Source organism: Medicago sativa, chromosome 7, assembly GCF_051527215.1.
Source record: "Medicago sativa cultivar Bolivia chromosome 7, Bolivia_mono, whole genome shotgun sequence".
Classification (NCBI taxonomy): Eukaryota; Viridiplantae; Streptophyta; class Magnoliopsida; order Fabales; family Fabaceae; genus Medicago; species Medicago sativa.
In genome coordinates this window covers 37,663,389-37,676,359 of record NC_140755.1, presented here as the reverse complement: position 1 = coordinate 37,676,359, position 12,971 = coordinate 37,663,389, and the positions used below count along the sequence as shown (strand labels likewise).

The 12,971-nt window shown below is 33.7% G+C and overlaps 1 protein-coding gene across 1 annotated transcript; it reads right to left on the bottom strand.

The window, feature by feature from the left end:
- Positions 1–5,785: 5,785 nt before the first annotated feature.
- Positions 5,786–12,951, bottom strand: LOC146906066 (phenolic glucoside malonyltransferase 1-like). The gene is made up of 2 exons (XM_085727111.1): positions 12,875–12,951; positions 5,786–7,235 (listed from the first exon to the last, which is right to left on the bottom strand). The coding sequence occupies exons 1-2, from the start codon at positions 12,949–12,951 to the stop codon at positions 5,936–5,938; spliced, it is 1,377 nt and encodes a 458-aa protein (XP_085583237.1). The 3' UTR covers positions 5,786–5,935.
- Positions 12,952–12,971: the final 20 nt, after the last annotated feature.

Below are 12,971 nucleotides of genomic sequence, written 5' to 3'. Positions count from 1 at the left end.
GAGACATCAGAGACGGCTAGAAGGGCGATTTCTTCATCCTTTTACCAATTCATGTATGTTTTAATTATTTCATTGATTATGCTATTTGTAAACTCGATTATGAGTAGCTAAATCTCTTAGAGATTAGATCCGAGATGAATCTTTGTAACCCTAATTGACACATGTTGCTGTGAAACTCTATTTTGTTTATGAATTCAATTCTAGTTTATTCAATTCAATTGTTCTTAATGCTTTTTATATCTTGATCACATATAACTTGATTTCGTGAGAATGAATGACCACTGACCATGGCTTTCAACTTAGACCTAATTGAATTGTTCTAATAAACAGGGTTAGTCTAGGAATAGATAATCGTTTGTTAGTGATAATAGGTTAACGTTCGGTAAAACCTTCAAGAATTAATAGACCACCTAAGGAATTAGGGGCTGTAGTTTAAGAAGAGGGTCCTAACTCAAGGGATTGATTAGGGCTATTTTGTTAATCATCGTAAACTAGAAGAGGGTTCATAACAAATAGGTGCAGTAGACCAATTAGGGGAACTTAGAGGATTCGACGGATCTGATCTCATTTCTCTCCATATTTTCTTAATCAAATCTTTATTTTTTGTTTCTTGATTTAATTAAAATCAAACCAAATCTACTGCGTAGTGGCAAAACAAAATAAATTTTATACATCCTATTTTTATAACGCAATTGAATTATTGAAGTTAAAAACAGTCCTCGTGGGATCGATATTTTTACTACTTCGATAGTATTTGGTGCACTTGCCAAACTCCTATCAAAGAGAATACTGGAGATGTAGAAATTCTTGGTACTTGGGTGAAGAACCCACTCAGTATCAGAGGCAGAGAACCTGGTGAATTCCTGCCTAAGGATTTGCATCTGATTATTCCTTCTGAGATCCTGGAGAAGAAAGATGCACCTAACCTGGCTCTAGCTTAGGAGAACAAGGTGCTCAAAGAAGAAAATGAAAGACTTGAAGCAGAGCTACTAGAGCAGAAGCTGAAGATATCAAAATTGGAAGCTGATATGCAAGAAGCCAAGATCAGAGAAGACAACTACAGAAAAGACATGGACAAGAAGTATGCTGATGTTCAAGAGCTTCTGAAGAAGATTTTAGAGAAATAAGCCAAACCCATAGTTGCACACTTTTAGCTTATTTTTGTCTCTTTAGGCTTTTAATATTCTGATCATCTCTGCTTCTCATTCAGTTCTTTTCGCTTCTGATATTATATGCTTCTGAATTCTTCTTGCTTCTGAATATCATTAACTGTTTATATCATGTGTGTTGTTATTTGCTTTGATAATAATGCTTGCTATGCCCTGTTTATTTAATTTTTGAAGATGGTTAATATGCTTTAAAATAATTTGAATTATGCTCTGAACCTTTAATCTTACGTTTTTCTCATCTCTTCTTTTTGTTTATGTCTTTTTGCTAATGACAAAAGGGGGAGTATATGTGATAGTATTTAAAGGCTCTGAGCCCCATTACTAATATTTGAAATTTTTGAAAATTTCTATCCTTTTGTTTTACCTTAAAACGGTGTATCAAAAAGGGGGAGTATCAAATTTCAAATAAAATTAATTGAACCATTCTTCTTATCTATAAGTCAATTCTTTCAATTTTTTTAAGCTCTGATATTATAGTGCGAAAAATGAATTTAATTAACCTGGATAGAACTTAGGGGGAGCTTACAAACCTCACCTTAAAAACTATCAGACTCAGGAGGAGTTAAAGCTTACAAACCTCAGACTCTGAGCTTACAAACCTCAGAAACCCCAAAGTCAACTCGTTAATTAGATTAACAACAATTGACCAATTTTAAATATTATTGTTTATCATCATCAAAAAGGGGGAGATTGTTGGAACAAAATGTGTTTAACAATGAACCTTAAAGAGTTTTGATGATAACAAGGTATTAAAAATTGTAAATTGGACTAGCTAATATTTGTTCAAGAGTACAGGACCATAATTAAAAGGTTACATCATTTATTGGTTCTGAATGAGCAAATAAAGAGCAAAAGGAATCAACAAGATTGAAGCTTAGTGCTCAAGAAGGCAACTCGCTCCTGAAGAGAAAAAGCGCTCCTGAAGAAAAGCCGCTCTTGAAGATTAATATAGTGCTTCTGAAGAATATTGCTCCTGAAGACAAGAGGTCCAGAAGCCACATTATCAGAAGCTGCGTTATCAGAAGCTGCAACATCAGAAGCTGCCTCATCAGAAGTCATTTCACCAGAAGCTGAAGATCAACTGGATTTGCAAAGATTCAAAGATTGAAGAATCATCACTGCAAAAGCTGTCTATTGGATTCGAAAACATAGCAGAAAATTAGTGGAACATTGCAACGGTCATTTCAAAGGTGTTTGAAGGCATGTGCTTGCAATTTGGACGAAAGCGTTGACATTGTACTATTGTACGAACTGTACAACCACCTTCTCCACTACTCTGTTTTGTGTCCGCACTACAAGACAAAAAAAAAACAGCTCCAGAATACGGCTTCGCCTGCATAGATGTTCCTTTGGATAAGGAATGGATTTCAAATTGGTTCTTCATAGGACAACACAACCAAATCAGGTAAAAGATCATTGGTGAAAGATCAAGCTTCAACAACGACTCTTTGATGTGTTGGCAATTTCACAACGTCTCTTTCACACCTCTATATAAAGGAGTGAAGACTTAGAGTTTTGGTAATGCTGAACGAAAGACTCACAACATTATTACAAGTGCCAAACCTCTGCTGAAATTGTTCTGCATTCACTTAGAATTTATGTGTCTCAAAGTCATATCTTAGAAATTCTTAAGTCATTGAGTCTGTATCTGATTTGTATTGTGAGCACCTCTGATTGTATATCAAGTGTTCAACCTTAAACAATTTTCTGTGTAATTTTGTTTAGTTAGAAGTCTCTTGCAGTTGTGCTTGAGCAGGAAGTCTCTTGATTGTGTTCTTGAGCAAAGGAAGTCTCTTGCTTGTGTGCTTGAGCAAAGGAAGTCTCTTGCTTGTGTGCTTGAGCAATTGTAATCAGATATTACTCTTAGTGAAATCTCCTTGGAAGTGCAAGGGGGACTGGACTACTTCCGGATTGTGGAAGGAACCAGTATAATTGCTTTGTGTCGTTCTTCTTCTCTCTCTCTGTTTTATTCCGCTGCATTTAGATTCTGATTACTACTTCAGAAGCTGTCTCACTTAGCTTCTGATCAAGTGTGTTCAGTTTTAGGAGAAACGAAGAATTTTTTAAAACACAATTCAACCCCCCTTCTTGTGTTTTTCTCACCTTCAAATGTAACCTAAACAAAATCGGGGACAATAATAAAATCTCTAAATCCTTAAATTTCAAAGATCATCTAGTTTATTTGTATGACTCTTAACGAATGTTTCTAGTTAATTATGTATTTGAAAGATAAATTATGAATGATTTTACAAAATTATCTCTTATTAATGACATGAGAAAAAACGATTAAAAGAATAGAAAGAAGATAGAGTAATAAATGATAAAGAGTTTGATAAAAAAAAATCATTAATGATGTAATGGTATTGAAAAGTGACTTATAATAAAAATCAAATATTTTTTTCAAATTGGCTTATAATAAATATTGGCCGCATCAACTTGATGTTAACAATGCACTCTTTAAAGGAGATCTTAATGCACAAGTATTTACAAAAATACTATTTGGATTCTCTCATAAAGAGAAGTTGTGTTTGTAAATTAAACAAATCAATTTATTGTCTCAAATAGGCTTCTTACTAATGGTTCTCTGAATTCTCCATCACTCTTATTCAGAAAGGTTTTCGTCGATCAACTTCTGATTATAGTTTGTTCACTTACAATTGTGATCAAACGACAATATATTTGTCCTTCTTATGTTTATGACATCATTATCATTGACGACAATGAAGATGCCATTTCAGAAATAAAGTAATTTCTTTCACAGTATTTATCCATCAAAATCTTTGCTATTTCTTAGGCATTGAAGTAACATGTTCTAAAAAAAGGATTATTACCTTAGCCATCAAAATCTTATACACTTGGAATTTTATCTGACACTAGTATGACTGGTTGTCGCCCATCATATATTACCTTGGAGAAATACCTTTTTATACGACCAAATGACGACACTCCTCTTTCGGATACGAAAGTTTATCATCCTACCATTGGTCGTCTCATAAATCTAACATTGACACTACATAATATTCAATACGCTGTTAAAACTATCAGTCAATTCATGAAATCCTCATGCTTCTATCATCTAGATGTAGCCACACAGGTTCTTCAATATCTTAAAAGGAGTACCAGAAATGTTTATTTCCCTTTGCATCCAACTCCATTAATTTAGTTGGATATACAAACTATGAATATGGTTTGGTTTTCCTACAACTCATCGTATTTCATGGAATAGCATGAAACAACCAACAATTTCTCGTTATTCTGCTAAACTAGAATATCGTTCTTTCGCAACTTTATCCTATGTGTTGCAATGGTTAAAATATCTTCCCTCTGATCTCGATATTGACCAACCTTAGCCATTTACATTGTCGAAAATCTAGTTTTTCATGAGTCCAGATATATTTGATCCAAGAAATTGGGATGTTTTTTAGGATGATCCAAGAAATTGAAATGTTTTTTAGGATGATCCAAGAAGATGAGTCTGAAAAAGTGCAGAACACACAAAACTGCAAGGAAATGAAGATCGTTCTTCAAAATCACGAAGAAACGAGAAGAATGATGAATCGTGAATGAATTCACCAAGAAAACGGAAGAAATTGTGAGTAAATACAATAAAAAGCATGAAAAATGCAACGGAGAAAGAATGGAGAACAAAGCTTTATATGCAAGTGGAAACGTACTACTAAGCTATTAGAATTGTACTACACTCTAATTACTTGTACTACAAGTAACACGTGTCTCTTCCCTATTGGTTGAGATTTTCTCATGGTGTAATATATACATCAGAAGCAATGAATCAATTCAAAATCAATAATCATAAATGAATCATACATATCAGAACATATCATACACATCAGACGCAACATTAATGTATCGTACACCATCGACATTCAAATAATTTGACAAATTCATTACATACTTGGGATACGTGGCATATTTGAGATTGCAAAGCCATTAGTTTCAAATTCAGAAATTAAATTATTTTGTGAAGGGACAAACATGAAAATGTCGAAGACACATGGAAGTTTGTCAAGAGTTTGAGAAACATAGCAGTGCACGCGTTGGAATCATCATTTTTTTTTTGTTATTTGCAGTTATCTGATCATGCTAGTGTATATAGCAGTTTTTGTATAAGAAATAAGGGTCGCAAATCATTCACAGAAACCGTAAACACTCAAATTATCAATGTTACAGCGAGAAACGGGTGTTAGACAAATGTATGATTTTGTGTACTAGTGTTCTTCATTCATTTAATCACATGCTCTCTCTTCAAAGATTGTTTGCATTTACTTTAAGTTTTTATTTTATTTTTAAACGAATTTCGACTAAGTCGAAATAGTTATTTAAATTCATCTTTTTACATTCAAATTTATGAACATGATGAACATTTAAATATTTTTGGGAAATATTGCACAAATATGTCATAAAATTTACTAGTTTGATCCTGTAAGTAATAAATTTAAAACTAATGATTGTTTACCAAAAACATCGATAAACAACCACCAACACAAAAAAAAAACTCACCTTTCTTGATTTTCTTCCCCCTTCTCATGTTCATCATCATTCATACATTCATAACAAAATCCAAACAAACACAAAAAAAGAGAAAACAGAAAAAGATATAGAAAAACTCAAAATCATCATCTTCATACATTAATCAAATAAAAACAAAACAAAAAAAACCAAAATCATACACTCAAAAATTTATTAAAAGTACCATAAAAAATTTAATCCTGCATAACAATAGAGTTTACACATACACATGAAGAAACTCAAGATGCAATGCCTTTGACAAAGAGCGAAGCGAAAGCTTCCATTGCTTTTTTGTTAGACACAAAACCTATCTCAACACCATCACCATTTCTACAATCAGAAAGAGAAAAGGCACCAGTTCTATCTATAGAAACCATTTCAACTTTCTTTGGTTTTCCACAACCAAAATCAGTGCTATAAACCTCAAATTTAGGTGAACCAGCAGTACCAATTGTTTTAACATCAGCAATGGCAAGACCTTTAAGTAACCATGAAGACCAATTTTCAGCTCCATTCAACACACCATCTTTTAAAGTTTTCAAAGCTTCACTCAACACTTCAACAGCCACAATTAGTCCATTTTCTCCAAATAACTCACTTGTTTCAAAAATTGCAAGTCTTCCTCCAATACAATTTCCAAAATATGTTGTAGGAATCGGCTGATCTAAACGATTCCGGCAATCGATATTCAAAGCCATCACAACATTTTTGTTCTCAATTTTCTCTGCTTTCATTCTACATACCAATGCATAAGCAATAGATACCACAAATGTTGACAAGTGAAGATTTTTATTCTCATTCCTAGTACCCTTTTGTTTTGACACTACAAATTCCTTAAGCTTTTCGATCTCCGAACGAGATAATTGAAATAACCCTCTAAATGAATCATTTGGAACTTGAAGATCCCAAACCATTAAGCTTCTATTGTTGGTTCCACCTTGCTTTAACCAATCACTCAAATATTTTGCCTCTAATTCATTTGGATCCTTGATTACTTTTCTATCATAGAAAGGACAAAATTCATGTGGCAAACAAAGGGGTGATTCTAATTCAGATACTTCATTTTCAAGCTTTCTACATAAGTAAGCCCAAGATTTGATAAAAGAAGTTGATGTTTTACCATCTAAAACAGCATGATGTGAAGTAATACCAATTGAATATCCATAGTTTGGAAAAACGGTAACTTGAAGAGCCAAAATAGATGCTTGATCATGTGAAATATTCAAGTTAGGTAAAAGATCATGAATTTGTGTAGCTTCAGAAGGATTCTTACCAGATAGATAATTGAAATCAGAATCAGATTCAGCTATTGTAAGTGAAAGAGTGTTTCCTTTGATGAATTTAATGATTGGCTTGTGAGAATCATTAGGCCAAATGAGATGACCCAAAAGAGGGTAAAAGTAAAAAAGTGCAATGGAAAGAGATTTTTTGAGTTTGGGAAGAAGGGTGTTGAAGAAAAGTGAGGTTTGGTGTGGAAATTCATAGAAGAAAATTCTTTGAACAGGTGGTAATCTTAACCATAGTATGTCAAAGAAAGTATGTTGGAACACTAGTTAATTCTAGTGAAGAAAATTGGAAAGAAAAACACTATGAAAAAAACTAGTGTGTGGGTGTGACTTAAAAATGTCCCACATTGAACGGTCACCCCAACTAGTAAGTGTTTATATATGGGAAAAGTGACCTCCAAGGGTGTGCCCTTGGGGTACCCAATTTTGTGAACGGGTGAACGCTTAAAAAAAATTAATATATATATTTTTTGTCACTTGAAAATGTTAAATTAATTAATTAATTAATTTAATCATTATCCGTAAGCGCTACGCGTAACAAATAAATTTGTTACGACCCGACCCGATCCAAAAGCATATCCAGAAACTTCCGGATATATCCAATTAAGAAACAAAACGCATTTGCTTAAGGATTAAGCAGATTTAATCCCCAAGTCACTCGTTTTTTTGTTACAAACTCTCCCTATAAAAGGAGAGCTCGCCCCATTTGATTCTTTACACCGAAAATTCACAGTCGATGCTTCCTGTGTTTTTTCCTCTCTTCTCCCTCCGACTTGTTTTTAACAAGTTTCTTCTGCTTCTACTCCTTTCTGTCCCTTCGGTATTAAGAGTGTTCTTAAGACCATAGTCCCTTGGTCTTAAGTTCATAGTCCCTTCGATAATATATGATTCTTCGGAATATAGAGTACTATTAAGATCATATTAAAGAATGATCTTAACAGTATATATATATATTACTTTAAAGAGAAATGGTGATAACACCATATTTGAGTGGTCTCAGCACCATAATAGAATGGTAATAATACCATATTAATTTGAACGGTTTCGAATAGAGCGGTTACGTACCGTATCGAGTGGCTTCGATCAAACGATTGAGCCATATTTTGAGGGTGTAATTCTCGAACGATTTTTCTACAGTGTAGTAGTTAATCGAACAGTTGTAGCTGGGCTTGTTTTATCCTGGAGGCGGCGTGGTTGATAGTCTACCTTGCACAACTTTGGGTAGTGCCACAAAACGTCTTAAAGAGAGCGACCTGGTCGTGACTCAACCTAGTAACAACTTCGGTAGATAACAGAATTTGGAAATCCAAATTTAACAGTTTGAAAATCCAAAAACAACAATTTTAAGACGTTTCGATATGCTATGTCTACCGGAGAAGTTACTTATTGAGGTTAAGTTGTCCCTAAACACATTAAGGATAAATCAAGCTATAGATTTACATCTTTCGACTGAAACGATGAAGTGATTGTTGTTTCAATCAACAACACTAAAATTTTATTTGATGAAAACAATAATTTGTTACAAAACAAATTATTAGTTACAGAACCAAACAAGTTTTGATTGTTACAAAACACAAGAAAAAAATAATTTAGTTCCATTTGTTACAAAAATAGTAACAAAGAATGGAAAATGATAAAGTTTTATTTTTATATAAAACTTAATGTCCCTTACGTAAAACAATAACAAGAATTGCCATAAATTTAATGGCATACTGGATATCTAGACATGTTGGATGCTCTAAATATTAGAAAGAATCTGAATTTCAGATTTCTATTGAATAAGACTGAGTTGACTCAGACTTAAAGAGAAACTTGTGTACCATGCATTCTTGTGGAAAAAGATTGCACTTTGATGGTATGTTAAAAATTAAATTCTCCTTCTATTTTATTAGTTGTGTGATTTTAATATTTGACATATCAAAATTGATCATGAACAAGAGTTTAATTTTTGAGTAACTTGGACTTAATTCCAACGTTATATAATTAGACAATTTTATTTATTGCAGTCAAGATATATGAACCAAAAGTTCATATAAATCAGAATTTAGAGAATTGAATCTCTAAACATAATAAATTATGATATGTGTTAATTTGATGACACATAAATTAGAAATGATAAAATGATATTTTTATCATATTTATCGATGACTGTGAATTTTGGAAAATAAAATTGATGTGCTTGAATGTTCAATTTTTATAACGAAAATTGAAATTTATAGAGTACCCAAGTCTAAGAACAAAAATTCTAATTAAGAAATTTTTGAAGAAAAGACAATCCAACTTGTCTTATTTTTGAACTTGGGATTGTCTGGACTATATTTAGATCCTGGACCCCAAGAGAGTTGAACTCACTAGTAGAGCCTATGATATGTATTCATCGGGTATGCGATAAATAACGAAACATATAGGTTTTATGACCTAAATGTTAAAGTGATCATAGAATTTAAAAGATGTCGAATTCTATGTAAATATTTACCCCTTTAACTAAAGAATAGTGGGGGCACTAGTGGGGGCTCTAATGGGAGCACGACATTAGTGGGGGCAAATTAAATTCCCCTTTAAAAAATTAAGAACTATTGGGGGCACTAAAATCTGATCACATTCATGTTATCAGAAATAGTTATGAAAACATCGTACGAGATGTTATAGAACCTCAAGGTGGTAAGAAAGCTAAAATTGCTAAAGAGTATGAACTTGGTTTATACAATGGAAGAAGATCCATTAAGCCTTAAAAAGTTATATCCTTAATGGATGCTGAATTATGGCAAGAAGCAATAAACGATGAAATGGATTTTCTAGAGTCTAACAAAACATGAAACTTAGTTGACTTGACTCATGGTTGCAAAATCAATCGGTTGTATTTGGAATTTCAAAAAGGTAACTAAAACCTGAAGGGACGGTTGATGAATACAAGGATTTCCTTGTAGTCAAAGGTTTTAGACAAAGAGAAAAATATAGACTTCTTCGACATTCATTCACCAGTCACGAAAATCATATCCATAAGAGTACTAGTCCCTTTAGCCGCCATTCATAACTCGATAGTACTCCAAATGGATGTGAAAGTTGCCTTTCTATGGTGAACTAGAAGAACAAATCTATATGGAACAACCTGAAAATTTTGCGATTCATGGACAAGAAAACAAAGTCTGTAATTTAGATAATTCTTTGTGAGGTCTAAAATAAACTCTTAAGGAATGACATGAAAAATTTGACATTCTAATGCTATCGAATGAGTATAAAGTGAATGAAAGTGACAAATAATATTTGCACGATCATATGTCTCTATGAAGACGACTTGCTCATATTTGATTTAAAGATTCATGTTATGAATTATGTGAAATCATTGTTTATCAACAACATTGATAAGAAAGACCTAGACAAAAATTGAAGTAATTCTTGGTTTCAAGATTACTAGATCAGAAAAGATAACTTTTTTGATAAATCTCACAAAGTTGAGAAGATCTTAAGGAAATGTAATTATTTCACCGTAAACTTGCAATCTTATATTATGATCCAAGTGTAAGAACACTTGAGATGGAGCTAGAAAAAAAGAATATACGAGCATCATTGGCAGCACTTAGGTATGCCACTGAATGTATTAGATCCGACATTGTCGATGTCGTGAAACTCTTGTGCAAGTTTACTAGTAGACGGATGAGAAGCATTGTCATGCTATAGAAAGAGTCATGAGGTGCCTTAAGAAGAATATATGACTCTAAGATTACTTCACTAGGAGTAACATATTGTACTTAAATGGTACAAGATATAAAATAGAACATCTTTCAGATGAATATTTAGCGACTAGTGTTTGCACATTGAGCATCACTAGAGGAGTTGTTTGTTAAAACAAATGATATTGACTCAGTCCACTATGGAATGAATCTGAGATGAGAACACTAGAGAAAACTAGTGAAGAAGCAAGTTGGCTAAGATCCTTGCTAGCTGAGATCCCTCTATGGGAAAAACCGTTACCTGCTGTGTTAATTCATTGTGATAGTACCGCGGCTATTGCAAAGATTAAGAATCGTTATTACAATGGTAAGAGACGACAGATAAGGCGAAAACATAGCACGATTAGAGAGTGTATCTCTAAATGGAGCGGTTAGAGTTGATTTTGTACGTACGAATGAAAACTTAGCTGATCCTTTGACGAAAGGACTTAATAGAGAGAAAGTCCAAGAAACATCCGGTAGGATGGGACTAATGCCTATAGCCCACAAGTGATGGTAACCCGACCTAGATGACTGGAGATCCCAAGAAATAGGTTCAATGGGTAAAAATAAGTCATGAAGTGGTAGAACATGCTATGAGAGAAAGAATATAGAAAGCATGATCCTGCAGCGAAAGAAGGATGAGGTAATAGTAACTCTTAATGAGATCTATACTCTATGTTGAGTGGGGTACACAGCTACAGGAGTACCCTTGATAGACTCACCTATACGAATGTGGAACTTAGGCCAGTCCTATGGAATTTCAAGGCAGAATTCCTAGAGCATTCGTTAAAACCGGGATACACGTGCAGGGCCTTAAAACGCACGGGCTTTTAGAATACACCTATGAAAAGGTTTGTGTGTGGATTCTATGTCTGAGATAGAGTTCAATGCTGTAAGCAACTCTTGTTAAATCAGAATACCTTCCACTATGCAAAGGTTCAAGTTGTTGGCGACACCTTTGTATATTAGCAAATCTTATGGAAACGTTTTACGTTATTTCTCGAAACCATTTTGAAGTCAAGTGGGGGATTGTTGGAACACTAGTTAATTCTAGTGAAGAAAATTGGAAAGAAAAAACTATGAAAAAAACTAGTGTGTGGGTGTGACTTAAAAATGTCCCACATTGAACGGTCACCCCAACTAGTAAGTGTTTATATATGGGAAAAGTGACCTCCAAGGGTGTGCCCTTGGGGTACCCAATTTTGTGAACGGGTGAACGCTTAAAAAAAATTAATATATATATTTTTTGTCACTTGAAAATGTTAAATTAATTAATTAATTAATTTAATCATTATCCGTAAGCGCTACGCGTAACAAATAAATTTGTTACGACCCGACCCGATCCAAAAGCATATCCAGAAACTTGCGGATATATCCAATTAAGAAACAAAACGCGTTTGCTTAAGGATTAAGCAGACTTAATCCCCAAGTCACTCGTTTTTTGTTACAAACTCTCCCTATAAAAGGAGAGCTCGCCCCATTTGATTCTTTACACCGAAAATTCACAGTCGATGCTTCCTGTGTTTTTTCCTCTCTTCTCCCTCCGACTTGTTTTTAACAAGTTTCTTCTGCTTCTACTCCTTTCTGTCCCTTCGGTATTAAGAGTGTTCTTAAGACCATAGTCCCTTGGTCTTAAGTTCATAGTCCCTTCGATAATATATGATTCTTCGGAATATAGAGTACTATTAAGATCATATTAAAGAATGATCTTAACAGTATATATATATTACTTTAAAGAGAAATGGTGGTATCACCATATTTGAGTGGTTGTAGTGCCATATTCATGTTTTGGAGAAGTTAGAATGGTGATAACACCATATTTGAGTGGTCTCAGCACCATAATAGAATGGTAATAATACCATATTAATTTGAACGGTTTCGAATAGAGCGGTTACGTACCGTATCGAGTGGCTTCGATCAAACGATTGAGCCATATTTTGAGGGTGTAATTCTCGAACGATTTTTCTACAGTGCAGTAGTTAATCGAACAGTTTTAGCTGGGCTTGTTTTATCCTGGAGGCGGCGTGGTTGATAGTCTACCTTGCACAACTTTGGGTAGTGCCACGAAACGTCTTAAAGAGAGCGATCTGATCGTGACTCAACCTAGTAACAACTTCGGTAGATAACAGAATTTGGAAATCCAAATTTAACAGTTTGGAAATCCAAAAACAACAAAGTAAGAGGAAGTGATGTTTCTGAAGGTAGTTCTTCTTGTGAAGATGGTTCTACATTGAAAATTTCTATGATTTTCGACATTTCTTAGAAATTTGGTAGTA

What these genes read in the sequence shown, in the direction of transcription:
- LOC146906066 (XM_085727111.1), bottom strand. Translation starts at nt 12,951, where the DNA reads ATGTCGAAAATCATAGAAATTTTCAATGTAGAACCATCTTCACAAGAA. An exon ending in TCAGAAACATCACTTCCTCT is followed by an intron (nt 7,236 to 12,874) that starts TACTTTGTTGTT and finishes AGTGTTCCAACA; the next exon opens with TACTTTCTTTGACATACTAT.